Source organism: Phoenix dactylifera, chromosome 12, assembly GCF_051530095.1.
Source record: "Phoenix dactylifera cultivar Ajwa chromosome 12, Ajwa_hap1_PhDact_Kaust_v1.1, whole genome shotgun sequence".
NCBI classification, from domain to species: Eukaryota; Viridiplantae; Streptophyta; class Magnoliopsida; order Arecales; family Arecaceae; genus Phoenix; species Phoenix dactylifera.
The window spans coordinates 22,256,793-22,282,493 of NC_143201.1; the positions used below are offsets into that span (position 1 = coordinate 22,256,793).

Sequence of the window (25,701 nt, forward strand, 5' to 3'; positions counted from 1 at the left end):
AGGGCAACACATGACATATACCTTGTCATGTATTCTTCCCGTCTGTTTATCTACTCTGAAAAAAGAAAAATAATAATCTTGTCATTTGGTGTCTTTTTATTGTGCCTTGACCTTGCTTTTCAGATGAATGAGGTGTCGGTCCTAGTTGATTATAAACAGCATGGAATTAGTTTTTCGAGTAATGTTTCATATCTCAAGAGCCTACTAATCATTCATCTTGTATTTTGATTAAAATTTTTGGATCATATTTTCTAATATTATATTATAATATATTATATATATAATACATAGAAAATGTGAATATATAGTCGGATATCTATTAGACAAATATAAAAATAAATAAATAATTTAATATTGATGGAGTAACCTTATCTAGTTAGTTGTAAGATTGATATTTGGTTAGACCATATCCACCACTGGATTAGTGGACCAGTCTAACCGCAAAACAACATCTATAAATGCATGTGTATTGCACTCTTTCCATCTCTGTGCGTGATGCTTTATGGTTGGACTACTCCATCATCTTAGCTTAGCTTAGCATAGCAGTGAATTTGGTCCGACCAAAAATTATGCCATATGTAGAGTTATCATATCTTTTTCCATATTATTCAACCAAATAGCTGTAAAATGTATCTATAATTGTCACTCATAATACGCAATCTAACTGAGGTAATATTTGCATCTGCAATTTTTGTTACAGCAATTCCAATTACAACTACAATTTCTATTATAACAATTAAAACTAGAGGCAGCGAAAGGATTCCTAAATTTACCCAATATCTACCTTCTAAAGAAAAACCTAACAGGGCCTAAAGACACATTAAGTACGAGCCAGTAATGAAAACACACTAATTTGAGCCGGTGGCGCTAATTACGAGCTGACCTGATTACTTAAACACACTGGCTTTACCTAAAAACGTTTGCCCTTGAAAGTTTGAAAGTCATTTCACGGTTATATCTCTCTCTTTATCAATGGTCTCATCATTCAACAACTCTTATCCTTCATGAAGAAGAATTCTATTCCCACGTAACGGTAGCCGCATACAGAACGAGAAATATTACATCTACACAAAAACCATGTAGACGACGAGAGCTACATGGGCTTGAAAGCAGCACATATCTCTATTCAATCAGAATATATCACCTTATACTACTAGCTTCCATGAAAAGGTAGCCCCACTACAGAACGAGAAATATTACGTCTACACAAAAACCATGTAGACGGCGAGAGCTACATGGGCTTGAAAGCAGCACACATCTCTATTCAATCAGAATATATCACCTTATACTACTAGCTTCCACTCAGTGAGCCTCAAAATTAAACCTGAATACGTGTCACGAACCATGTAGATTATGACTAGAATCTATATACCCATGCAAATCCTACTGATTCTGGCAAAAACCTAATTACATGTATATCTCTCATAAACTATAGTATGTACAATTATATATATATTGATTCAAACTTCTTCATGCCTTTCGTAGCCCATGCCAAAAATCATCATGGTTTGCTCCTTCCCCATCTGTTCCCTCCGGGCGAACCAAGGAGGGGTGCTAACAACTGCGAGAAGGACATATATTAATGGCTGACGCTGGATATTAGATGCTACATATCCCCTGAAAAGCTCTACTCAGAGGGTGAATGATTGCAAGCGAGGAAGTTTCCTAGGGGAGATCGGGGAGTAGATCTCATCCTCTTTTTTTTTTTTTTTTTTGGTGTTGTTATTGGGTGAAAAAGTGGTGTGATAAAATATTATAATTATAAAAAATATTTTTTATATTATAAAAATATGCATAAGTTTCTAAAAATATTATATTAATAAAATATTAAAATATACTGATAATAATTATAATATAATTTATACTTTTATTATTGTATTATACTATAAATATAATATTATATTACATTATATCATAATACATTGATATGTTATGTTATATAATATCAAATTATGTTATATTATTATGGTATAGTATACAATATTATGTTACTATATTATAATAATATTATATTACATTACAGTAATATTATACTATATCATATATTTATGTATTAATACATATTATATTTTATTATATCCTGTTGTATAATACTATACAATGTTTTTTATGGTCATTTTGTCATACCAAAAATATTTTTTCAATTTGTTTACTAAATTTCACAACACTTTAGAAATATAGTTATCAAACAACAAATAGTTTTTTTTTATAAAAGCTCTACTTTCGAAAGCTCTACTGCCAACAGCTTTGCCAAATGGGGCCTAAATCTTTTGTAGTGTGATATCGCACATGCAATTGATTTTAGTGGATCCCAGCTAAGCAGCTTCATGGGTGAATAAAATATAACCTATAATGAGAGTCGGAGTGGGTCGCACTACATATGTTCGATCACCCTCTGCTCCTTAGTGCGAACAATCCAAATTGATAGCCAGCATGAAAGCATCAACTGCGAAGAATCTTCTGAACTCCATGTGAGCGATATGTCTTCTTCGTCATGGCCAGGTATATATCCTGCTAAGCTAGTGCTGGACTAAAGCAAACGAGACCCCACGAGTAGGTTGTTTGAATAGAGAAAAAATCTAGGGGCATCATCACCTCACTTGCAAATTGGACCTCTGACCACACCCCTGTCGAGGTGCACTTCGTAGGCAGGTCAGCTCTTTTGGAGGCCTCTGACTCGATCCAAGAAGGCATCTTTCGTGAGTCATGGAGGCCTAGAAACGTCCCGCGAGCCCAAGACCATCGAGCTTGCCTGCAATTTGTCGCCTGTGAAGCGGCACAAATGGCAAAAAAACGAGGGAGCTATTCATTAGGTGTTCATATGAGTTCAGTTGGTAGTAATCACCGTCAAGCTTTCTTTTGCTTGGCTCCATGAAGCTTGAATACTTATTACTCATATGTGGGGGTGCGAACAAGCTGAGCCGAGCTGAGTACATGAAAGGAGGTACTTGAATTAAAGCCGAACTCAAGCTGAGTTTGACGACGCCTATCAAATTTAATTAGGCTCCATGCATTACAAATGGAGATGTCAAATCTGTTTTGAGCATGGCTCTTTTCCTAGCCGAGATGGCTTAATTTCAATCTAAGACGAAGCTATTCATGAACAAATTGATTCATTCGTGAACCTGCAGACGCACATAAGCCATTAAGATCCGACAACTAAATAAAACTCCCAGGAAAACACGACCGTTTCAATAGCTCAACTTAATAAATGGCCGACCAAACTTCGGCCCGGTGGGTCGCACCACTCTCTTCGGTGTCTGTGCCAGGGATAGATTCTGGGTTCAAAATCTGGAGAGAAGTACCCCCCCCCCCCCCCCCCCTAATCAAGACTGAAAAAAGGAAAAAGAACTTCAATTTTTGGATCCCCCTGATCGGTGATGGAGGTCGGGATGGAGGTTTGCCAAGGAAATGGTGCGAGAATAGATTTGGCGACTCAGGCATGCAGTCACGTAGACTGGGCCTTCTTGCGTCCAGCCCGAAGACTTAGGGATCCACCAAAGGGCTTGAAATATAGTTTAACAGACCAGCCCATTAGCACCCATAGATTACCAGAACCTGAACCTTCTCCCAAAACATTGGGAGTTCCAGCCCGAATGGTTTGGGATACACCAAGGGGCTTGAAATATAATTTAACAAGGTCCGCCCATTAGCACCCCATGGAACGAATCGAGAAGCGGTTTCTCTATACGAGGTCGGGGTTATATCTTTCTCGCGAAAGGAGAATTCACCTTCCTTCGCGCCAATCCACCGTTGGATTATCCAATGGTCGCTTTGAGATATGTGAAGCCGGATGAATGACGAAGTTTGGAGCGCTTCGAGATCTGCAAGGTGGGTAATCCAACGGCAGATGATTCGCTCACCTTCTTTTGCGCGAAAGATGCAACCGCGTCCAACGATGCCTCGATAGAAGAGCCGAACTTTAGGAAACCGTTTAATATGGGCCGAGACGGGGAGCCTTTTGCTTAGGTGGGTACGGAAGCAGGCCCTCAACCACGCCGCCGACCCCCTCGCGGCCTCCTCTTCGCCGTCCGGCCTCTCAACACCCTCGGCTGCATCCCCGCCGCCGCAGGCTAGCCGTGCCCCCTGGTAATGCTCGCCGGCAGCTCCTCTGTCTTCCTGCCAATTCGATCAATATGTCACTTGGTATTTTTTAATACATGCCACACGACCATTGGAATTTTCTGGGCAGTTTCTATAAATCAGCTTCCATTGTGGAGGTTGGTTGCTCGTTCTAGTCTCCCAAAGTGAAAATTTTTGGATTGATTCTTCACTTCATCACCATGATAATTAATGGCATAGATGATTTTTAGAAGCTTTGTGCATAGAAATGACTATGATGCTATAAACTGCAGTTCCTGGGTTAAATAAGGAATGTAAGGCTGCATTAGCTCTCTTAGAAAGTACTGAGGAACTTTGTGCTAAGAAAGGGGCAGGAGAGCAAGCTTCTGCTTCTTCGGAAAATTTTGATCCTGAATTTTCGTAATTAGTTATAAAGATGTACGCTTGTTACTCTCATCTGCTTCCGATGTATTTGATGATAATGCTTGGTCATTTGATGAACTTATAATTTCCTTAATGCTATGCTTAACTTGTAGGATTTCTTCAACTTTTAGTCTATTGATATTTATAGTGAAAACTTAAAATCGAGCATACAATCGTTTATTGATGAGTTTTATGTGATAAATTGCAAATGCCATTTGAAGGCGCATAATTTGTTAAAATTTATTTCTCCGAAGATTTTTTTTTTCTTCCGTATAAATGTTATTTCTGTAGTGGTTTGTGGCTTGATGATAGTGTAAAGTTACGATGATTAAAATGATGTTTGTTAGAAACAACATGCATATGCATCGAGAGACAGAATTTACAATAGTTAATGTGCTCATAAGAATTAGATATGCATATCAAAAGTTCATTGCCTATCTATCATTCTCTACGCTTAACTACTAGTACCATTTTTTTTTCTACAATAGAATCATATAGTACTAGTACGTATACATCCAAAAAGTAAAAAAATAGCAAATCTCGCAACGCTCTAAGCAATTCTCTCTCTTCAACCCATATGATCTTCAGAATGATCGGTCACATAATATGAGGCCGCCCAATCCGCGGCTCCGTTAGGATTTTGTAATGTATCTTGTGGAAGGTTGAAACATTCCTTATATGTGTAGGATGGGTTGATCATCATATTCACTTTTCTAGTTAAGAACAAATTGATCATTGAACTTATGAGGCTGTTCCATTTTTTACAAACAACCCATGTTCTTTCAGCGGAGGTGGAAAGTTGGGTTTGGGATTTTGGAGGGCCTCTAGCGAGGTTGGGAAACTTAGCAAATCAACTCGTGATTCAGCCAAATTGATTCGAAAACTAAAAGCTACTGAGTCAAAAGTCAAGATAACTCGGAAAGTATTGGAAAAAAAAAAAGAGTAATACCCGGCCAAGTCTTGCTGAGCCTTTCATAACTCACTTGAACTGGTGAGTCAAAACAAAAAGAGTACCATCAGGCGCCCAATTCTTATTGTCATTTGTTTTCCTTAGCCATCTCTTAGCAAGGATTTTTGTCTTCTCATTTCATGTAGTAAAGAAATGTTGGGTGGCTATCCTCCCTGTAAGGTTTACCTGAAAATGGTTGGCATGATCTTTTACAATTTTCGATTCTATACCATCTCATATATCTAAGTTACTCGTAACAAAATGGTATATGCGTTTGCTTTAAAAAGATAAAAGAGACAAGAACTAGACTTCGTGCAAGGCCAGTGGGTTTTTAGCATTTCATAGGACGGTATTTCTTTTGGAATGATGATCTTAATTCAAATCAGAAAAAAAAGGGTGGTGAGGGGTAGAGAAGACCAAAAAAAACGCTATGTATATATTGATATTGTACAATTTTGTATAAATACATGGATGGGGGGGGGGTGTAGGATGGATATATTTTTGTACATTTGTTGTATAAATACATTGATGTGAGGATGAAAAACTCTACCAAACGCTATGTGCTGCTATTATATTTCTCCCTTGCCAATCAAATTAAATACATCCCATACCAATTGCCGAATCCGGAATACTTATTGTTTTTCCTTTTCTATGTATAACATGTTTCTAGTTTTTTTAATCTTTTTTCCTTTTTTTTTTTGGGTGACAACTGACAACCTTTTTCTCTACTTGAGCCGTTTAAAGGCTGACCGTCCTATCCACCAGCCACCACCACATTTATGATCATGTATTGATGATGGGTCTATCTCAATCATAAAAGCACGTCTATATATGTGATGTTTGTCGCCATCACTGAATCAAAACAGAGCACGATAATAAACCGGAAGGCCCTGACTTCCTCCCCTTGGCCCATTCATATTATCGGCCTTTGTCTCCACCATCCTTCTTTAACAATTGATCCAAAGGCACCCGAAGAGACGCAGAGTTCCACATGATCCATGCCGCAAGAACTATTGTCTGAAGGATCCGAGAGAGAGAGAGAGATGATTCAATAATGAGGTCTGGCTGGAAATTGTAAGAGACTCTCCAATCATAAATAAATTCACCTCGAAACATAATAGTTCTCATGGCCTGAGGCTTAAGAGCCCAAAGTTCCATACAAAGAGAGGAGAGAGAGATAGAGAGGTGAGAAGAAAAGGAAGGGGAGGGGGTGTGGAGAGAATGGGAAGCATGGTTTTGTTATCCATCCACTCTTCTCCCCTCACTTCTCCTCCCACTCAAACCAGCCCAAATGGCTCTCTGAGAGCAAAAAGTCCCTCTCTCTCTTTCCCCCACCACCAACTCCTCCTTCCCTCAAACACCACCAGCACCCTAGCCATCAAGGAGGAGCTCACCTTCAACTCTTCCTTCCCTCCTCCCTATTTCCATTGTAAGCCACCACCTTTCATGGTGCTTGACGATGACGAACGACAGGAGCAATCGCTCATTGAGCAATGCGTCCTTCAAAACCAAAAGCATCTCAAGGAGCTCAGCAGCTGGGGCATCGGCGGCCCTTGCAGCTACTTCCTCCATGTCTCCCGGCCCTCTCAGCTCATCGCCGCCATTCGGTTTGTGCTCAAACACCATACTAAAAAAAAAAGGTTGGATTTCAGAGTCATATATAACTGAGGCTTCTCCAATGCCGTACGGTGCAGCTATTGCCGGGCGAGGTCCATTCCGTTCTTGATCATCGGGAAGGGATCCAATTGCCTCTTCGACGACCGTGGGTTCGACGGCCTCGTAATGCTCAACCGGCTCGACCAATTTGAGGCAATCGTCCCCGGCGTTTACCGGGTCGGGAGTGGATACCCATTCAACCGCCTCGGAGTGCGGTGCTCCGTCGAGGGGTTCTCGGGCCTCGAGTTCGCCGGTGGCATCCCGGGGACGGTCGGCGGGGCCGTGTTCATGAACGCCGGAGCCGACGGGCAGGTGAATAAATTTGCCGTTGGTTTTTATCGCGTCTCGGCTTTCTTTTATAGTTTTATTTGGGTGGCCACGTGTAGGAGACCGGACATGTGATTGATAGCGTGGAGATGGTCACCATGGATGGAGAGGTTCGGGTGCTGCGGAGGAGTGACCTGGCCTTTGGCTATCGGCGGTCAACGTTCCAACAAATGGAGGACTTGGCCGCCATTGTAGCGGTGACGTTTCGGTTGGTGCCGGCCGAAACGGCGAGGGAGCGGCAAAGGGCCCTCTTGGAAAGGTGAAGTTCAAATCTTTATGTGGATCCATACGTTGTTTCCGGTTAGCGCACCCTTGAGCTTGCTTTGAGCAGGGCAATAGATGATTTTGGGTCAATATTGAATTGGTGGACCTCCATATTATTTGTTGCAAGTCTAATTATTGGGTTTGTTTGGTTCTGGATCTATGCCCAGGTAAACGAATCTAACCCGGATCGAGCCCGTCCTTGTGTTAGCACTCACTGTGTGTAAAAAGTAGGTTAGAGCCCAATAATAAGTCTATCTTGTTTATGAACAAATTATATATATGCGCCCTATTTTATCGACTGCTTTGCTTGTTCTTACTAATTTTTGTGATTTTTTTTTTGTGTGTGAGTCTCTCTTGGGTGACTTGAGAACCGAAGCAAACCAACCTCATCTTGGTTTGGGTTGATTCAGTTCGGTTCTAATGCTAATTGGTTTGATTCTGGTTCCATGCAGAAACTACCAATTAATTAATATTTTGCTTATTCATATTGTGGTCGCCACGCAGCACGCACCCCAAATCAGTAAATGATTTTTATTTATAGAATTAAGTAAAATCTTCTTTCTTGAGAAGAATCAGATAAAATAATCTTGAAGTCAAATAGTTTATGTATTCACTAATGATTCAGTGATCATGAAACAATATTGTCATTGTTCTCATGGTGCATCTCCTATGATTGTGATTGTTCTTGCACGCACTCATATATCGATATTTTCATAAATCAATTATTCGACTAGTTTTTCTGATTTATTTGCAACTCGAATTCTTTGCTTACCAACACTATTTTGTGTAGGTGCCACCTAAGTATCATAACTCTTCCTTTTCTCTTTGGGTGGAAACTGGGTACTTTGCGGGCATGTTTACAATTGCTACAAGACTATTCTTAGGCAGAATTCTGAGTTTGATAACTTAATCCTAGGCTGTATAAAAATGCGCAGACGGAGGAAGACCCAGCCAATTGGGGAACGCAGTGCCGGGTCGGTGTTTCGGAATCCCTCGGGAATAGGAGTATCGGCAGGAGAGCTAATTGAGATGGCTGGACTAAAAGGGCTTGAGATGGGTGGTGCCAAGGTTTCCAAGGTTCATGCCAATTTCTTCATCAATTTCAATGGATCCACTTCGACAGATATGCTAGGACTGATGAACCATGTCAAAGAGAGAGTCGATCAAATGTTTGGGTTGGAACTCAAAGAGGAAATCAGATATATTCCTTACAGAACTCAAACTGTTTAAGTGTTTTTTCTTTTTTTGAAATTATTTTTGGACATAATTAATGTCCCCCAGATTATATATATATATATATATATATATATATATATATATATATCGATCTATCTTATGTTGGTGTAATTTTTGCCTATGCCTGCAGTTCTGATTAAATGTGATGAAAACATTACTTGATTTTTCAACTGCGATATTACTATTAGAATTTTTCTTTAAAAAAGAATCTGTAATATCTATAGTTGATTAGCTTCTTTCTAGATATCTGCATCCAAGCTTTGCTTCCATAAATATTTCCAAATCATAATCACTAGATTGGATTGCAGCAAATTGGTGCACTCCTACAAGGAACTGAAAAGCAAGCACTATTGAAGTTTGCCGATTCAAGTAGAAATTTATTAAAAAAATCTGGCATTACAAGCTTAAGTATGATGTCCACCATGGTATGAAATGGCATAATTTCAGATGTCCATTATTCTTCTGAATTGATAAAAAAACAATGTGCAGTTAAATTTAAGCATCAGTGTGACTGATTTGACATCTTGGTCAGTACCTTAGTGATGGCATGAGCAGCAATTCCAATCGGACAGAAAAGAAGGCACAAAGAAACCGAATGCCGAGTCTCCACCTTGTTCTTTAGACCATCATGAAATACCTGCCTGGATGACAAAACACAGTGTGCCTTAAGAACTTCTATATGGAAAAAAGAATGTGCTACTACATACTTAAACAGAGAAAATAGGAGATGATGATGCATCTTTCACTTTGTTTGGTGTAGAAACTGTACAGAAATTGAGAATGAAGGGAACAGTGGAAGTAGCACAAACGGAGAAGGGGATGTGAGTAGTAGCAAGATTCAGACCTTGCTGCGAAAAGGTCTACAGCCAGTAAGTGAATCCATGCAGAAGCCAGAGTCATTTCATTTGTGAACATTTTTGCTATGCTAGGTAACTGCAGATGCATAGATATGTGCCAGGTCAATAATATATTGAAAAACTCAACCCAGTACAGCATAAGCTGGATACGAACCTCTGGCAGCCAGTATTTACTGGCAAACATCAAGCGTAATGTATCAGGAGTCCATGACAGAGCGAGGAGGTATGCATACAGAACTCCAAGAATAATGTAAGGGGCACTGCTCTCCATCATTCTTCTAGTCTGAGTTTTGGCCATTAACAAATCCGATCAATATATAAGCAGTTCAGTTAGATATACAAGCATATCTTTATTTAGATGCTCACTCATTAGTTAGTTTGAAATCATATTCACTTCAAAAATCTACATATTATACTTACAAGTCTGGCATCAGGAGCCAGAACCATCAGAGCATAGAACGGAAGGACAGCAACTGTGCCCCAAGTGAAAGCACTGTTCGCAATTTGTGAACTCGTAATCCCTGTCATGGTAACCATCTTCACTCTCCAGAAAAGAAGTTATAGGTGCTCAGCAACATGATCTCTAAAAGCAGCAACCCTAGCATAGAGCTGGCCATCTAGTAATATTAACCTAACTTACATAAGCTGAACTAAAAGTGACCGAGCAAATTCTTACTTCAGGAAAATTTATTCAAGATGACCACTACACGATCACAGAAATTTTTTCTTAATAAGACTAAATGTAAAAGAAAATATAAGCAAGATAAAAGAAAATATGGGCAAGATACAAATGATGATGATATTATGAAAGTAATAGAGAAGAATCTCCTTAGAATACTGCCTTGCCATCATGTTTTTTAAAACTGCAGAAACCACGAAGATTTGTATGTGTCATGCAGCGAGCAGCAAAATTCATGGTATAAAGGTCTCATGTAGGCATGGACTTAAAAACCAGCATCTGAACCACGTGTTTATTGAACAGATTGCTTTCCATAGTTTCACAAAAGATGAGGCAGAAAAAATCAGTATGTTTGACAGTCAAAAAGATCCATTTGTTAATGAGCATATGGAATGATAACCATCAAAATCAATACATCACCTATTTTATTGCTTTTGCCCAAAAAGCATATATCATTTTCACTGTTTTATTATATAGCTCAGCCTCCTGCATACTAGACCCATATCATGGGTTAAAAGTGTAAGTTATTATGAAATTGCCAATGCTTGGTTGTATCGCGAGAGATTACAAAAACTCTGGCAATTGTTCCTCAAGTTTCACAGTGGTGCAAGTGCAGGATATCATGGGACTCTCATGAAAGCTTCAAAGAAGCACCATGGTGCAGAATTTCTGACTCATTCATGATCGTGTATTGTTGAACTAAATTTAGATGATGAAGGTTCCAGCTTACCAAGCTGCCAAAGTTTCTTCGTAGAGATCATTGTTCAAATCCCACCTTCACCATGGTTTGGAGGGGTTAGGCGTATTTGGGGGAGGGCTGCCCCCCATGGTGTAACCCATTGCCTACAGTCCTCTTCTAAACCATCACTCTGCCCCCTTTCCCAACACCCACCTGCAGACCACATGCACATGAACACAAACCCTGGGAAAAGAGAAAAACGGGGTGGGGGTGGTGGTAGAGCCTGAATTGACATTATGCCATCCTCTCATCTTCATGACGAATTTGGCTGTTTCCATGAAACCTTTGCCAGAACCTACTTATCATCTTGCTGACAATATCATCAAAAACATTCCAGACTAGAGAACTTTGATTAAGTCAATGTCAAGCATAAACATGGCATCAGATCTTAAATCAACAGTTAGAGCCACTCCTTATTGTCTGATTCTGTATAGCGCCAGAAATCACATTTCTGATATTATTCCATCATTCATTGACTATTGCTGTCATCAAAAGTCTTCGAGTTTGTTCTATCACTCCATTTCATTTAAAACATAAGAACTTAGATCAAAATTTCTAAGGGTAGTCTCATCTTTACTCACCAGTTGACACCTAAATGTCATTAAATAACTATGTTTCCAGATGTACTTCTTTCCAGGATGTCATTTTGGAATATTTTGTACCCAGTGGGAGCCTTAGTGCAGCAATAAGGTTGCTCCATCATGACCTACGTATCATGGGTTCGAAACCCGGAAATAGCCTCACTGCATACAGGGACAAGACTGCATACATCTAACCCTCTCCGAACCTCGCAGTGGTAGGAGCTTCGTGCACTGAAATGTCCTTTTTCTCTATTCAGTGGTTCATCCCTATTTACTATCTTGAAGCTTCTATTTTACTTTTGGGATTTATAAGTATGGACCAATTGTTGACTAGATCATTTAGTTTCAATAAAGCTGAACTGCTGCACCCGCCATCAGCCAGCAAATACCCACAAAAACCTCCTTAGGGATTTTATATTCTAATTGGCCCTTTTGGTTTTGTTTCCTCCCCTACTTCAATTGAGGAGATTTTGGGCATTACAAGCACCATGTCTTCATATTCCAAGCCTCTCGATAGACATATTTATCTTTACAAATTTCTCTTCTAAAAGCCAAGTTACTTTGACTCGTGTATAAGCTTGACCAAAGTTGCTGCCAATTTCATCCTTGAAGAGTTTTGTGTATCCTTTTTCTATTTTATGGCTGCCAAGTTAGGAGTTGAGCAAGTTAATTCTTGTCAAAGCATTCTTCTCTCACAAAAACTACTTTCTTAGTTAGTTGATATCTTTATATCAACTCTAGCACATAGTAGGACCTACGGTTAATTTAGGATAGCCCAGCACATCTTTAGATGGGTCATTTCCCTTAACCATATTTGTCCAGCACTAGACTATTTTATATGTTCCAGCTTTTCCTACCAATCTTTGACTCTTTCTTTGCCATCTCATCACCTTCTCTGATAAATGGATCTTGATCTAGGAGCCACGGTAGTAGCCAGAACTGGTCCACCGTATGGGGGATTAACCATATTTATTTTGACTTAGATCATATTGCCTCCTTATTAGCATGTCAATATTATGGGTCCTGCAACAAGCTCCATGTAGTACAGCTCTCCTATGAACCTGCCTCCTCACCAATATCCTACCTTTGCAGCCTCAAATCACCATCATCTTTGGTATTTCATCCTTAACAGCCTCCAAATAGAATAGACATCAGCCTTAGATCTCCGTAACAAAAGTATTAAAAGCTTCATATGCAATGTCACTTTCATAAAGGTTTAAAATCCAAGACCACAAACCCAATTGCTCAAACTAGGTATTAATATATGATCATTTAACAGGGAAGAACATATCTTATCCTATCTAATGCAAGTTTCAGTTGAAAGTTTTGGATCCTTTGCTTCTTTTTGCCTTCTCTGTCTCTTACAACCTCTCCTTCCTTCTCCACTTCTAACTCCCCCCATCCAAACCACCTCAATTATTATATGAGGGCAATTCACTGCAGACCTGTACCCTGGATCTAGAGATATCCACAACAATATTCCCATTACAAATGCAATGTCAATGCATTACATAGTATATTCTTGAATCGTCTTCAAATTTTTCTCTCTTCCCTTTCTATCCTCCAGTAATTATTTTGAGAGGTGCAAGAGAACTAGGAGCCGCATACTACTTGTTTAGGATTAGGTGGATCTTTTAGTCAGCGAGGATTCCTTAGGGATTGTGCAGTTTATAGTCAGGGCTAACATAATTGACTTCATTTATTCTTCAAACTGAAAAGGACTAGGACTTGGTTTCCACTAGTCTCAATCAATGTCAAGCTCAACCAAAATAAAGGACCCTAGTGCATTAATTCAGGTGAACTACAGCAGACAAGGGTCCATCCAAAACCTTCTAATCATCAATAGTAGTGCATGACCAAAATCCAAAGAGGCAAAGATTATCAGACCACTTAATATCCAATGATAAGGTTGTTATTTCATGCATCACTATTTTAAAAACTCATCTGAGATATGGAATGTTTAATATGTCCTCAATGAAAATTTTGTTCAATGTTAAACTGGTGGGAAAGTTCTTTGATCACTCTTTTCTAACCTACTACTACCCATTAAAGAAAAAGATGATGTAGAAACGTCAGTCATACTAGATGATATTCCAGCAATTATAAAAGCAAACCTCTAAAGGGCATAAGTTCAGCAAATCAAACATTTTAAGGCAGCAAACAACAGTCCAATTTGCCCACAATGACTGTGAAAATTTTTAATTTGAGCTTTTAAAGAAATATACATATAGAAACTGGCATTTTGCATGAGTTATAGCAAATTCAGGACTACCATACCATGTCTAGAACTGTTTATATTCACATTTGCTCTCTTGTAGTAGAATCAATTGGGTGAGTCAGGTTATATAAGTAACCGTGCATAACAGTATCAATTGTCAAGGGATAAGTCAGTTCATAAAAGTTTCGGCAATAAAAATACTAATGCTAAATCATGAAGATCAAACAAAATGTACCTTGAAAAGGAGTGTAAAAGAGAAAATAAAAGTGAAGACTCATGTCTTGCAATGAGAAGAGGCAGGTCATAATATAACCACAAAGTCTGAAGGGTGAAAAAAAAAAAACAAGAACTGCATAAGCAGGACCACAGAAGAAAAGCTTGTGCTAGATGAACTGATAAAATGATACGGAAGACAGAAGCAGGTAAAAAAGCATTTAACAGTAGTGAAGTAGGGAAGGGATTCATTAAAGTGCTACCACTTAAGCAAAGTCCATCTCCTTAAAATAAATAAATAAAAAAAATCCTCACAGTTCTAGAAACTTGAAGTATATAATGCCTTATATATTGACACTGAAAATAATAACAGATATCTTTACAGGGCTCATACACATTACTAAACATATTTTTCCAAAGTTCATAAAATCATGACAAATTAATTGAACCACCACGCATATGAATTTTTGTACAGACCCCTAAAAACAACTCATATACCATTTTTTATTTAGATGCATAGACCCCGAAAAAAATGTCATAGGCAACTACCGTGCATATAATATTTAATTTTTAATGACTCGCATCAGCCCATAAAAGCAATGCCATATATACAACAACCATGCATATAACATTTTCAATTCAGTTGCATAAACCCCTAAAAACAATGTCATGTACAGCTTATATAAGCAAACATTGAACCTGACTTACAACAATGATAAATGAACAAAAAACAAGGTGATCATCGGTGAAGCCGTGCGTGATGGCAGAAATAAAAGATGAAAACTTGCTCTGACCTAGTAACCAAGATGGATGGAAGCTATAGATATAAGGATCTATAGTCAGCAGAAGACATATATAGAGCAAAGTAAAGCCAATGTTTCTTCCTCTAAGTGATGAGACACTTGAGTCTAAAGTTCGAAGTTGAAGGTTCCTTGCACAAAGAAGTCTCAACTCTCGAGTCTTCAATATTGAAGAACTCAATCTGGAGCTTCATCTAGTGAAAATGAGCTTGCATCATAATATTGTAGGTTGCCCTCGATAGAAAATAATGGCAAACAAGGATTCGGAAAAGCAACCACAATCATCAGGGACAAACGCTTATTGATTAAGGTTACAAATATGTCTAAGAATTATCATCAAGATAGAGTTAAGTGGTCGGTTTAATATCAATTATCCAAAATCTTTTAACACAGCAACTAGAATCAACTGGGCTTCCAACTTGATCTATCAAAGAGTTGAATCAGCTCAGCAGAAATTAAGATGCTACATAAGCAGCATATCAGGCAGCGAAGATTCTCGTAGCAACAGTAACAGCCAAATGATCTCCGCTGGATAACAACAAACATAAGCAGCTTTCAAAAAGCAAAGAAAGATGGTCTGGATGGAAAAAATTATAGTTGGTTTTCGGATTACACAAAGCTGATGGACTAAATCCTGTTCTATGGTAGATGATTCTTGAAACTTTCGGCCGAAGCACCAATCTTGATCCATGAATGAAACTCCACTGGGTTCCAAGCTTACTTCTCAAGTCCAAAAACTCCCATCGGGCGACGTGTCCATTGCTAGCATAATTAAAGCCAGCAACTGATAAATGCGACATAGCTTTCGGTGGCAGACTAGCCTGGAAAAAGGAAAGTACCGATATAGATTAACCAAGAAGAAAGGGAATTCCAGTTAGAATCGGATACATAAAAAGAACTTTATGCAGCACAATCAGTAAGAGTCTGCTGATAACCTTATTCAGACAAAAAAACTAAAGATCCCGGAGATCCAAGAGAAAACCCCAAGGAGGAATCGAGAAGTAACGAGGAAAGGCGAGGAGGTGAGCACCTGAGGAGAGAAGGGGGCCTTGCAGGAGTAATAGAAGAAGAGAGACATTTGGGACTGGGGAACAGCGGAGAGTCCACAAGAGGCCGTCGCCAGAATGATAGGTCTCCCCATCTCATATGGGCCTGCCTCTTTTTCTTTTTAGTTTTTAATAAATAAAACAAAGACGCGCAAGAAGTAGGAGAGAGAGAAGGTGGGACATGGGAGAGGAGAGATGTTGGGGCAGGCAAAGGAGGGGGAAATAGTTGTAGGCTTGTAGCTCCACAGCTGCTTGACGCATTTAGGAGGAGGCGGTGGTGGGGTGCGCATTGAGAGAGCCCGACAAGGCGACAACGCCACCCCTTTCTTCACGCTTGTCTGCGACTTGGAAGGCCACCGGATTTGCTGAAAGGCCAGTGGGATTGGATATCGGCTGCTGGGCACCAGCTATGATGAGAACCCCCAGTCACCAGTTAACATGTAGTCAGGCTCTCTCAACCTTAACACCTTGCCACGTAGTAAACTACTAGATGACGACGTGTTTGGAACAGAGAGGGCGCGGCTCAGCTGTTTTTGCTGGAAAAGAAGCTGGGCCGACCGATCGGAGAGGGCGTTGGGGATGGTGGCGGCGCCCAGCTTTGGGCCTCGTGGAGGGAGGGAGGAAAGGGAGGTGGAAGACCGTGGGTAGCACCGTCCATGGCAGGGGGCGGAGCGGGGTGGTCCGACGGCGGTGATGTCCCATGGAGGGAGGATGGTTGGGGACGGTCGAGACTCACGGTGGTGGGTTGCGAGAGAAGGGAAGGTGGGGAGAAGGAATAAGATGGGCCCAGCGGGCAAAGACAACGTCAGGAATAGGCGAATAGCAGAGGGAGGGAAAGGAGAGTAGCGGTAGCAGTAGCAAGTGCAATAGTCGCAAGAGTAACGGTAAAAGCAAGTAATAGTAGTCACAGCTGTAGTAGTAGCAACAGTAACAGTAATTGTAGCAGTAATAATAATAATAATAGTAGTAGTAACAGTGGCAAGAGCAAAAATAATGGCAGCAAGATTGTAGTTACAGCCATAGCCAGCAGTAGTGATTATAAAAGTAATAGTAACCGTACCTAGCCAACTTCTCGCCTTGGATTTGGAACCAATCGTCGGGAGATGGCTCAACCGAGCATGGATCCCTCAATCGACTTTTGTGAACCAACACAAATAAATTAAATATGATTAAGCATAAGTCAGGCGAAACCTAAAAAAAAAAAAAAGCGCAACGCGGACGGCGTGTTTAATTGCATTTATGGATCAGTTCGCCCACACCAGCCGCTTGGATGCGAGACCAAGGTGACGTCAATTTCAGCTGCCCAACAGTCGCCCACTAATGCTTAACTACGGAAAATAGGCGACTCAAATTAGGTTCTCATCTGGCCAGATCTTGACCAGACCCCGATTAGCTCCGACTCTGATAAATAGACCGACCCAATCCATTGACCCAAAGGTACAGGAAAAAAAGTTGGTGTAGCGTGGATGGCCAGCTCCCTCCAAGCTCACAACATCGCCACAATACTGCTCAATACTTCAGGAAGGCCCAAGCTCGATGATGGTTCAGAGCCTCCACAGCAGCTACAGCGAAACTTAAAGCCCAACCATCACGCAAACATGAAGGAAAATTGAAGGCACCAAAATTACCTGAAATGGTGCCCTGGCTGGAGATCCAGCAGACATGCAGAGCACTGATCACAAACAATTACCCAAAGAAAAATTCTATACCAGCAAAACCGATTTTGCAAGGAAACCTGATAAAATCACAGCCCCCTCGTTTGTTTTTGTTACCTTCGATTCTACTTGGCTGCTGATTAGATTAACAAAAAAAACTGCAGATGACAAAATTTTCCTCCAGAACAGGCTCTAGCAGTTTGCAGGCAGCTCATTTTCAGCACAATACCTGTTTTGATAAGGTCTCATGAAATAAACAATATTAGCTCAAGACATAAACAATCCATGCTTGAGACGCATCATATTACACGTTTGGTTCAGTAAAGCCTGGAGGATAAATAAGTGGTGTCTTGTGTAATAGAGAGCCAAATTAAACATTCTGCTGAATCTTAGTAGTGCTGCATGGCCCCACCCAAAAAAAGCATTCTGCTGAGTGGCCTATTCCCTTGTTATATGCCCCGCGATTCCCACCAGCGGCAGAAGAACTGGGTGCCGATGTCACTATCGCCTGCAAAGGATGCACATTGTCAAGTTTTCATGAACCCCTGCGACCTCTCAGTTACCATGTCCCTGAAGCAGAATAGGCATGCCCTATAGTCCAATCAAACGGTATTCCAACTGATAGCGTCGGCAAATTTGATATGCATGCATGCTCGCTCCTGGAATTCATCCCGGTGTAATTAAGCAGTAAGCATGATCAGTGCTAGTCCGTATAATTAAGCAGTAATCATGATCCGTGCTTGGGAACACTGGAAAAGGCAATAGAGAATAATCGTACCACTACATCAGGTAACAAAAGGCACAAATCTAGACATGCATCAAAGGATTCATGAATCCAGCAGCAGCAATTAAAATCAAAACAAAACTATGCTTCATTCTTCACTGCAAAAAGAAACATAAAAAAATTACTCTTAAAAGAAATACCTAAACCTCCATTAAGTCTCTCAACAACTTATCATTTCTAACAGGTATTCCTTGGAACACTTTTCCAAGAATGAAAAAGTAAAGCAAATGAACACTGCTGATTTAGGATCCAATTTCCTGAACTGTTTCTCTGACTGGTGGTCGAATCAGGTTAATTAGGCATTATTTTATTACCAGAAAGATTGAAGGGAACCAAATGTTGCATGGATCTTATTCCAGTTCCAGGAGTCCATGTTTGGGGAGACAGCAAAACTAATTGCAACTCCAAGCAAGAGCACACAAAGACCACCCTTTAAGCAGCTAGAGCCACGTGTTAACCTTCCCAAGATCACCTTGCAATATTTGTCTGCATCTTTGATTGTTGCTTGCTTGGTGGAATCCACATCACCAGATAGGGCTTCCTCATTCTGTATGGCAAAAAACACATGTACCTCTAAGAAAATGAGATAGCATTGAAACATTTGACGCTGAACGACTGCATACTAATTTCAAAGTCGCAATATATTTGCAATGCCATGGTGCAAAAAATTAAAAAAAACAAAGAAAAAAGTTTAACAAAAACGAAAATCTAGCATTTGACTGCCCATCCATCAAGTTGCTTACCTTTGCCCTTAGGTGCTTCAGTGTCTCCCGCAGAGCATCACCAGGAGAGAGTTTTGTTGAATAATCCTTCCACTCGTTAGACAATTTTCGAAGAATAGCAACACTTGCATCCATGTTCTCCGAGTGAAGTTTTTCCTGAAATTATTATTTAGATAACATGGACACCAGATTAAGCAATAATCATAAGGGTTACTTAGAACAATTTAATATTATTGAAAGAAAGTTCAAAGTTGGAATAGAATCACTCACCCACTGCTTGTAACAGTCAGCATTTTGAGCCAAACACCAGATAAAAATATCAGTAGCTTCTCTTGTTAGTTCCGGATTGTCTGCAAAGAATGTACAATTTAAGCTATCATCACTACAAATCAGAGAAATAAGATATAAAACATGAAAAAAAGAACATATCTATAATGCAATACAGTAATTTCCATACTTTCTTGCATTGCTTTGACAGCAGTAGGCAAAAGCTGTTGTGCTGCTTGTTTTGTACTTTTAGTCCCAGGAGAACCTGCAAGAGCCAGCTCCTTAAGAGCAGGATACACCACCTCAAACCTCTCTGTGGCCTGCACAAGGTATGTGTTTATCAAAAATGCTTGACTCCAGCTCTGTGGAACCAAGAAGGCAAAGCTTTGTCCTAGAAAAACATACCTTGACTCGAGCATTTGGAGAAGGAAATGCAGCTCGCATCAGCAAATCAAGCGCAGCGGGTGGTATTAGACGTTCCCCCTTTCTGACAGCACCATTCAATAGGATAGGTCGAGCTTTTGGCCCTGATAAAATTCTGCACAGAAAATGCAAATGAGGATAGTAGGCCAAGAACGTGAAGATGGCAGATATGTCACTACATTTTTCCTGAGGCCAACCTTTCAACCAACTGCAGAACCAAGTCCCTAGATTGTGGATTCCCGCTTAATTTTCCGCAAATCAGAGGCAACAGGTAATGTGCCCATAAATACATCCCTATGGCAGAATCTCCCTGAGATGCCTGTTTACAAAATTAAAAAAAAAATATTATCAGTTTATATGACAGCAGATGATGATGACAACTTGTTTCCTTCAGACAAACAAGGGAAAAGACAATAAACAAGTTACCTGAGCAATTGCCCAAACTATAACTGGGAGTTTCTCTTGTCCCTGATATTTGGGGTTCTCTCTTAGTCTTGGTAAAAGGTTTATCAGTATGTCAGGCTTCCGTCTTAACGTCATTGCTAGAACAACAAATATTGCGACCTGCAGTTGGTAGTGTTGTATACAGAATGATGTGAATGATAACTACTACTAGTTATTTATCAGCAATTTTTCCACAAAAAATAAGTTGAGTTCAATTTTTTACTAGATTTTGAAAATCTAAAATGTTTTATATCATAGGTGTATGAAGGAAAATTTGAGGAAATTCATGGCATAAGTTAAATTCAAAAACTCCACCACTGTAATTGCAGATTAAATTTCTGTTGTCAAAAAGTATCTAATGTATATGTTCTCTCTAATATGTACAACCATGCACCTAAGAGCTTGCTGAACTGTTAACAGTATGAACAAAACCACAACCAAAAATTCAAATAAAAAGGCAGTCTTCAGACATGCCGCTACCTTTCCAAACATCCACCTAAGTTATAGCTGAGCTAATAAACTCCAAGGCAAAAAGAGTTATATATAATTTGACTAACATGAGAACTTTGCTTACCATACTCTAGGAATCAGGCCATGTCCCAATTACTTGGTACAGAAGGTAAAAAACAGTGTTATGGTAATAATAAAGTACACAGCGTGCCCTGTGGTCTACCTTATCCATAAGATTTTTTTAAATAAAATTTATATTTATAATAACTTTATATGGATGACAATTTGAAAGCATACTGAATGCTAAATTGGACTTCATACCCAAAAAAAAAACAAATGAAAATGAGCTACACCTTGCCAGTTAAGTTTTATGGTATGATTAAAAAAAATGTTTAGAATAGCTTTATGTGGATGGCAATTTTAGTATACCGAGCACTAAGCTGAACTTGCTTTCATAGCCTCTTTCTGTAAATCAATTACATACCGCATACAAGCAGCGATGGGAAATGAGGATGATTTCCATGATGCTCCTTAAGCAAACCTCAGATGGTTGCTAGATGTGCCCAGAAAATAAAGGATTCGTGGCGAAAGAATGGGAGGTTCTGACCCACAGCCAAGGAAATATATGCAAAAGAAAAATCCAGAAACAAACAAGCCCCTCTCATTTCTCAGAAGACACGAAAAGAAGAAAGAACCTATTGGTTCATAAAGAAAACTTTAATAAAAGGAGAAGAATCAAAGAATTTTTAGATGAAACAAAGAAAAGATCAAAATAGAGAGAGAGGAGAAAACAGGCAAGAAAGAAAAGGAATATGGGAAAATAGAAAATTTGGTTGCAGGATCATATTATGCAACTCTATATTAAATATATGTTCTGAAGAGGACAGAAAAACTAGAAGGATGATTATTGGTCAGTGTCCACTTTTGGGATGCTACATCTAGCACTCTGTTTCTATTTTTAATTAAAGTGATTAATGTCTTAGCATTTAGACCTCTAAATTTTAATGCATAACATTTATTTACTTTCTTTTGGCCAACTTATCACTTCAACTAACAGTAAACTCCCATGTCTGTTTCACACAGATTACATGCATCAGATAAAACTTTTTTCAATCTTATTAATAAGATGGCCGCAGGTGCCCAAAAGTTGTTCCTTGTAGCAAAATATAGGGAAACAAAAGAGCCACAAGAAATGGAAAAGTTTTGAAGCAAGATATCAAGAGTGGAAGTTAGGAAACTTTGACATAAAAAAAGAGTGGAAAATTTGTGAATAAGCCATTTTGCATATTTGACAAATTGAAATCAATTTTCACCTTCTCAGCTTGTTATATTCATCTCACTTATTGTTTTCCATCATCAACAAAAGAACTTCTTGATATATAGTTTAAGATGCTTACTATCTTTACATCATTTTTAATTTTACTAAACCTCATTTAGCTCTTCTAGCCATGATACCAGCACATTCCATAAATGACATGCAGAATCTGGAAACTGTGGTTAAATGTTCACCTGAGCCTTTGCTGGAGACTGTTGAGCAGATTTTTTTGACCCTTTAGCAGCTGCTTGATGACTTGTCAGATCAGCAAGGATGGCATCCAGACACCACAAAACAAAATCGCCAAGAGCATCAGCGGATTTCTGGGAAATCCAATCAACTGATGTTTTATAAACAGATTCAGATATGTGGCACAGAGGAATCTGTTCCAGATAAATGAAAGTGATTAGATTTCTGGTTTCAAACTGAATAAGAAGCTAACAAGCTCCTTCATACAGATAATATAGTTTTGGAATCTTGTTAACTATAACCTAAAAAAGTGAATAATAACAACAAAGTGAAAGAGTTATCAAGAGCATGTTAACATAGTTCAGACAGCTACATGCAATTAGAAACAAAAGAACATATTGTTGATGAAGATATAAACATGGTAAAAGAGAAGGCACATAACTGAATATGAAGAGAGAGAGAGACATGACAATTGAGAAGATAATAAATAAATATAGGAAATTAGAGAAGATTATAAATAAAGTAGAACAAGTATATCTCTTTCTGATAAAGTCCCTTGGGCAGCCTTTGATAAAACTCCCACACTTAATATCACCTTACGTCAATGTCAATTGGATTTTTTGTCCTGTATTAATTATCATTGTCTTGCATGCAAAAAAGCCATAATAGAATCTTGACTCATCCCTTTAGCCATTAGAAGCATTAGTTGGCCTAGAATACTTCCATATGCAAATTCATGCTTAGTTAGAATCAACAAATGTCAAAGCTAAACAGAGCTGGTCAACCATGCCCAATCAAAGAGACATTTATGCTGCAAGCACATAAGTCAAGAAAAACTATAGTGTGACTTCCATAACTTGGTCAACCTTACCTTAAATTGGTCAGAGTTCAACAACCATGGGATCAAGGTCATAAACAATTCATATATGGTATCCATGACCAATTGTCTGATTACAATCAGAGATGATAAGTTATTTTCACTTTGGTAGTTGCGACTCTAGTAAACATGTGTGACGAACAAAAGACAAACAAGAAGAGGAAAATAAGCATTTAGAGAAGCTCCAGAGATTACTTTGTCCATTCAACAAACATTATAGTCAAACCAGGCCAACCATCATCAACAACATTCGACCTCCTGAACATGGTTGTAAATGGTCCACTAAGACTGGATTTAGTTATCATTTGCACCAGATGCCACCACATCTAGCTTGGGCAACAACTAGATTATTTTACTTGAGCACAGTGTTATACAATCAAAGATAAATATTTCACTTCACATTAACAATGTGTATCAATAAATTAAGCAACATAATGTTGTCTGGCTCCTAAAACTGGTGTAAGAATCTCACAACCCAAGCTCATATTTTAGCATGTGACACATCAGATCATTAAAAGTAGCCTGCCACCAATCCATAAGCAACAACTGAAACAATTGCAAGTTTCTTCTGAGTTCAGCCTATACAAGGCTCTCTTCTCAGTGAGATCAAACTGCATGCAGCCATTTAGCCCCCAAACAAATAAAAGTACTTATCTTCGTGTCCTTGAGAAAAAAATAAACATTAAGCAGGCATTTAAATTTCCAAACAAGGTGAACTTAAAATACACGAAAATATGCAGATCAAATATGTCTGCCAATGATCTAGTTGACAGTTGGGAGCAAGATCCCAATGTATGCACCAAATAGATGCATAAAAATTTCCCAATAAAGCCATGTTACTTTTCTCTTAAAGAAAGGCACTTGAATATTTCTTGCTCAGTTGCTCCATGTGGGCATTAAGTTCAATCATTTTGAACAGATCCATCAACCCCTGTCTCAAAGAGAAAGCTAACTACAATGACTTGGATCACAACAAATGTATGTAATGTGATATACAGTCACACAATAATTCATATACTTAGCTAGAGATCTCCCCAGATGTGTGGTAATTCACGAACCACAAATCCAAAACTGAGATCAGAATGATTCCACTTCATCAAAGGTATATGCATGTTGAATAATAATTCCAGCATATTTGAGAAATATAAAGATCAATTACGTCAATTATATAAAACCATTCACAAGAAATCTAGCACAAATGAAATCTCAGTTTCTCAGGAATTCAAAGATCAATTATGTCAATATGTTTCCTATTTCAAATCGACTATTCATGATGCATGTCATTTTTAAGTAATCATCAAACAAAAGCAAGCACGGTATTTTATAGACAAAGTGAAATATTTTACACCATAATCTTCTTAAGAATATAATAATAATAACAATAATAATTAGTATTAATATTATTATTATTACTATTATTAATCAAAAATTCATGCCACAAGAAGCAGAGTGAACTCACATCAACGATCTTGGAAACAGGGGACTCCTTGAACATCTTGGACCATGGGAATTGCGATCCGCTGACAGGGGCAAATGATCGCGCGAAGTAATCGGCGAACCGCATGAGCTGAATATCCTGTTGCGATTCATAGGAAGCCTGAAAAGGGGAAAAAAAGATTAAATTCATTCCAAAGTTTTCATATTCACAGCAATAGACGGAGAATTCGGTCCCAAAACCTAATCAGATTCTCACCAACACTTCCACCAGAAACGCGCCAAGATCTCCGGCGTCGATCTTGGAGGCCGCGTCCTGGACCGTGACCTTCGGTTTCTTGGGCTTCTTCTGCTTGAGCTTCTTGGCCGCCTCCCCGTTCTCCTGTCCCCCGCGGGGGGCCTCCGCGCCGCTATCATCGTCCTCGTCGTCGGACGCTGCAGCGGCGGGCCTCGATCTAGGGGCGGCGGCTACGGCCTCGGCCGCGGCGGCGGCGTTTGCAGACTCGAGGGCGCGGCGCCTCTCCAGCGCCTTCTGCTCGACGGAGGCGAAGACGTGGGAACGATCGCCAGCGTGGGGGATGCCGTTGAGGCGGTGGAGGTTGGGATCAACGGCGTTCTGCGAGCGCCTCTGGCGCTTGGCGTAGGTGACCTTCTGCCAGCCGTGGTCGGGGTCCTTCGCCGGAGCGGCGGCAGTGGCGGATGAGGACTCTTCCACGAGGGACGGATCGAACATTTCCTCCATGGGTTCGGGCTGGCTGTTCTTGATTGGGGTTTGACGAAGAAGAGGGAGGAAGAGGGGAGGGGAAGAAAATGGAGGTCGATGGGGTTGCTTATATACGAGCAGGCGCAGAGAGGAAGCGAAGGCCCCCTCTTCGGACGGGTGTTCCGATGCGGGTTGTCTTCTAAAACGGCCGGTGTTTGAGTTGAAATTACATTTAAGCCATTCAGGACGTTTGCAAATTTTCTTCTTATTTTATATATTTTGCTTTTCAGTATTTTATTTGATCGTAAGCAACAGCAGCACAAACTAATTTTTTTTCCTGCAAGCTACATGGATCAACTGAAAAGTACACTGTCTTTACGATAATTCA

General features: G+C 39.5%; 3 protein-coding genes across 7 annotated transcripts; 1 reads left to right on the forward strand and 2 right to left on the reverse strand.

The window, feature by feature from the left end:
- The first annotated feature begins 6,248 nt into the window (after positions 1-6,248).
- Positions 6,249-9,264, forward strand: LOC103719579 (uncharacterized). The gene is made up of 4 exons (XM_008808897.5): positions 6,249-7,041; positions 7,129-7,402; positions 7,477-7,676; positions 8,617-9,264. The coding sequence occupies exons 1-4, from the start codon at positions 6,656-6,658 to the stop codon at positions 8,909-8,911; spliced, it is 1,155 nt and encodes a 384-aa protein (XP_008807119.4). The 5' UTR covers positions 6,249-6,655; the 3' UTR covers positions 8,912-9,264.
- A 9-nt stretch (positions 9,265-9,273) lies between these two features.
- On the reverse strand, positions 9,274-16,998 carry LOC103719565 (protein MAO HUZI 4, chloroplastic-like). Of its 2 annotated transcripts, none has more exons than XM_008808872.6 (6): positions 16,035-16,998; positions 15,618-15,825; positions 10,195-10,295; positions 9,929-10,057; positions 9,762-9,850; positions 9,274-9,558 (listed from the first exon to the last, which is right to left on the reverse strand). In XM_008808872.6, the coding sequence occupies exons 1-6, from the start codon at positions 16,143-16,145 to the stop codon at positions 9,420-9,422; spliced, it is 777 nt and encodes a 258-aa protein (XP_008807094.3). In that variant the 5' UTR covers positions 16,146-16,998; the 3' UTR covers positions 9,274-9,419. The 2 variants fall into 2 exon arrangements, with proteins under 2 accessions (XP_008807094.3, XP_008807096.1); XM_008808874.6 differs by having other exon boundaries at positions 15,940-16,993.
- A 921-nt stretch (positions 16,999-17,919) lies between these two features.
- On the reverse strand, positions 17,920-25,480 carry LOC103719566 (uncharacterized). 4 transcript variants are annotated; one of them, XM_088709117.1, is made up of 11 exons: positions 24,870-25,480; positions 24,636-24,773; positions 22,305-22,493; positions 20,328-20,465; positions 20,099-20,220; positions 19,884-20,016; positions 19,669-19,798; positions 19,482-19,561; positions 19,233-19,367; positions 18,804-19,036; positions 17,920-18,213 (listed from the first exon to the last, which is right to left on the reverse strand). In XM_088709117.1, the coding sequence occupies exons 1-11, from the start codon at positions 25,350-25,352 to the stop codon at positions 18,207-18,209; spliced, it is 1,788 nt and encodes a 595-aa protein (XP_088565243.1). In that variant the 5' UTR covers positions 25,353-25,480; the 3' UTR covers positions 17,920-18,206. The 4 variants fall into 4 exon arrangements, with proteins under 4 accessions (XP_088565243.1, XP_088565241.1, XP_088565240.1 ...); XM_088709115.1 differs by having other exon boundaries at positions 17,920-18,454; XM_088709114.2 differs by lacking the exon at positions 17,920-18,213 and adding an exon at positions 18,225-18,364.
- Positions 25,481-25,701: the final 221 nt, after the last annotated feature.

Bases quoted from the DNA above. Each gene is read 5' to 3' on its own strand.
- LOC103719579 (XM_008808897.5), top strand. From the start codon at position 6,656: ATGGGAAGCATGGTTTTGTTATCCATCCACTCTTCTCCCCTCACTTCT. The intron at 7,042-7,128 runs GTTTGTGCTCAA...CGTACGGTGCAG, and splicing joins CAGCTCATCGCCGCCATTCG to CTATTGCCGGGCGAGGTCCA. The intron at 7,677-8,616 runs GTGAAGTTCAAA...AAAAATGCGCAG, and splicing joins CAAAGGGCCCTCTTGGAAAG to ACGGAGGAAGACCCAGCCAA.
- LOC103719565 (XM_008808872.6), bottom strand. From the start codon at position 16,145: ATGGGGAGACCTATCATTCTGGCGACGGCCTCTTGTGGACTCTCCGCT. The intron at 15,826-16,034 runs GTGCTCACCTCC...TCCTTTTTCCAG, and splicing joins AGGCCCCCTTCTCTCCTCAG to GCTAGTCTGCCACCGAAAGC. The intron at 9,851-9,928 runs GTTCGTATCCAG...ATGCATCTGCAG, and splicing joins GTAAATACTGGCTGCCAGAG to TTACCTAGCATAGCAAAAAT.
- LOC103719566 (XM_088709114.2), bottom strand. From the start codon at position 25,352: ATGGAGGAAATGTTCGATCCGTCCCTCGTGGAAGAGTCCTCATCCGCC. The intron at 22,494-24,635 runs GTGAGTTCACTC...TATCTGGAACAG, and splicing joins CTGTTTCCAAGATCGTTGAT to ATTCCTCTGTGCCACATATC. The intron at 19,799-19,883 runs GTATGTTTTTCT...TACCTTGTGCAG, and splicing joins CTCCAAATGCTCGAGTCAAG to GCCACAGAGAGGTTTGAGGT.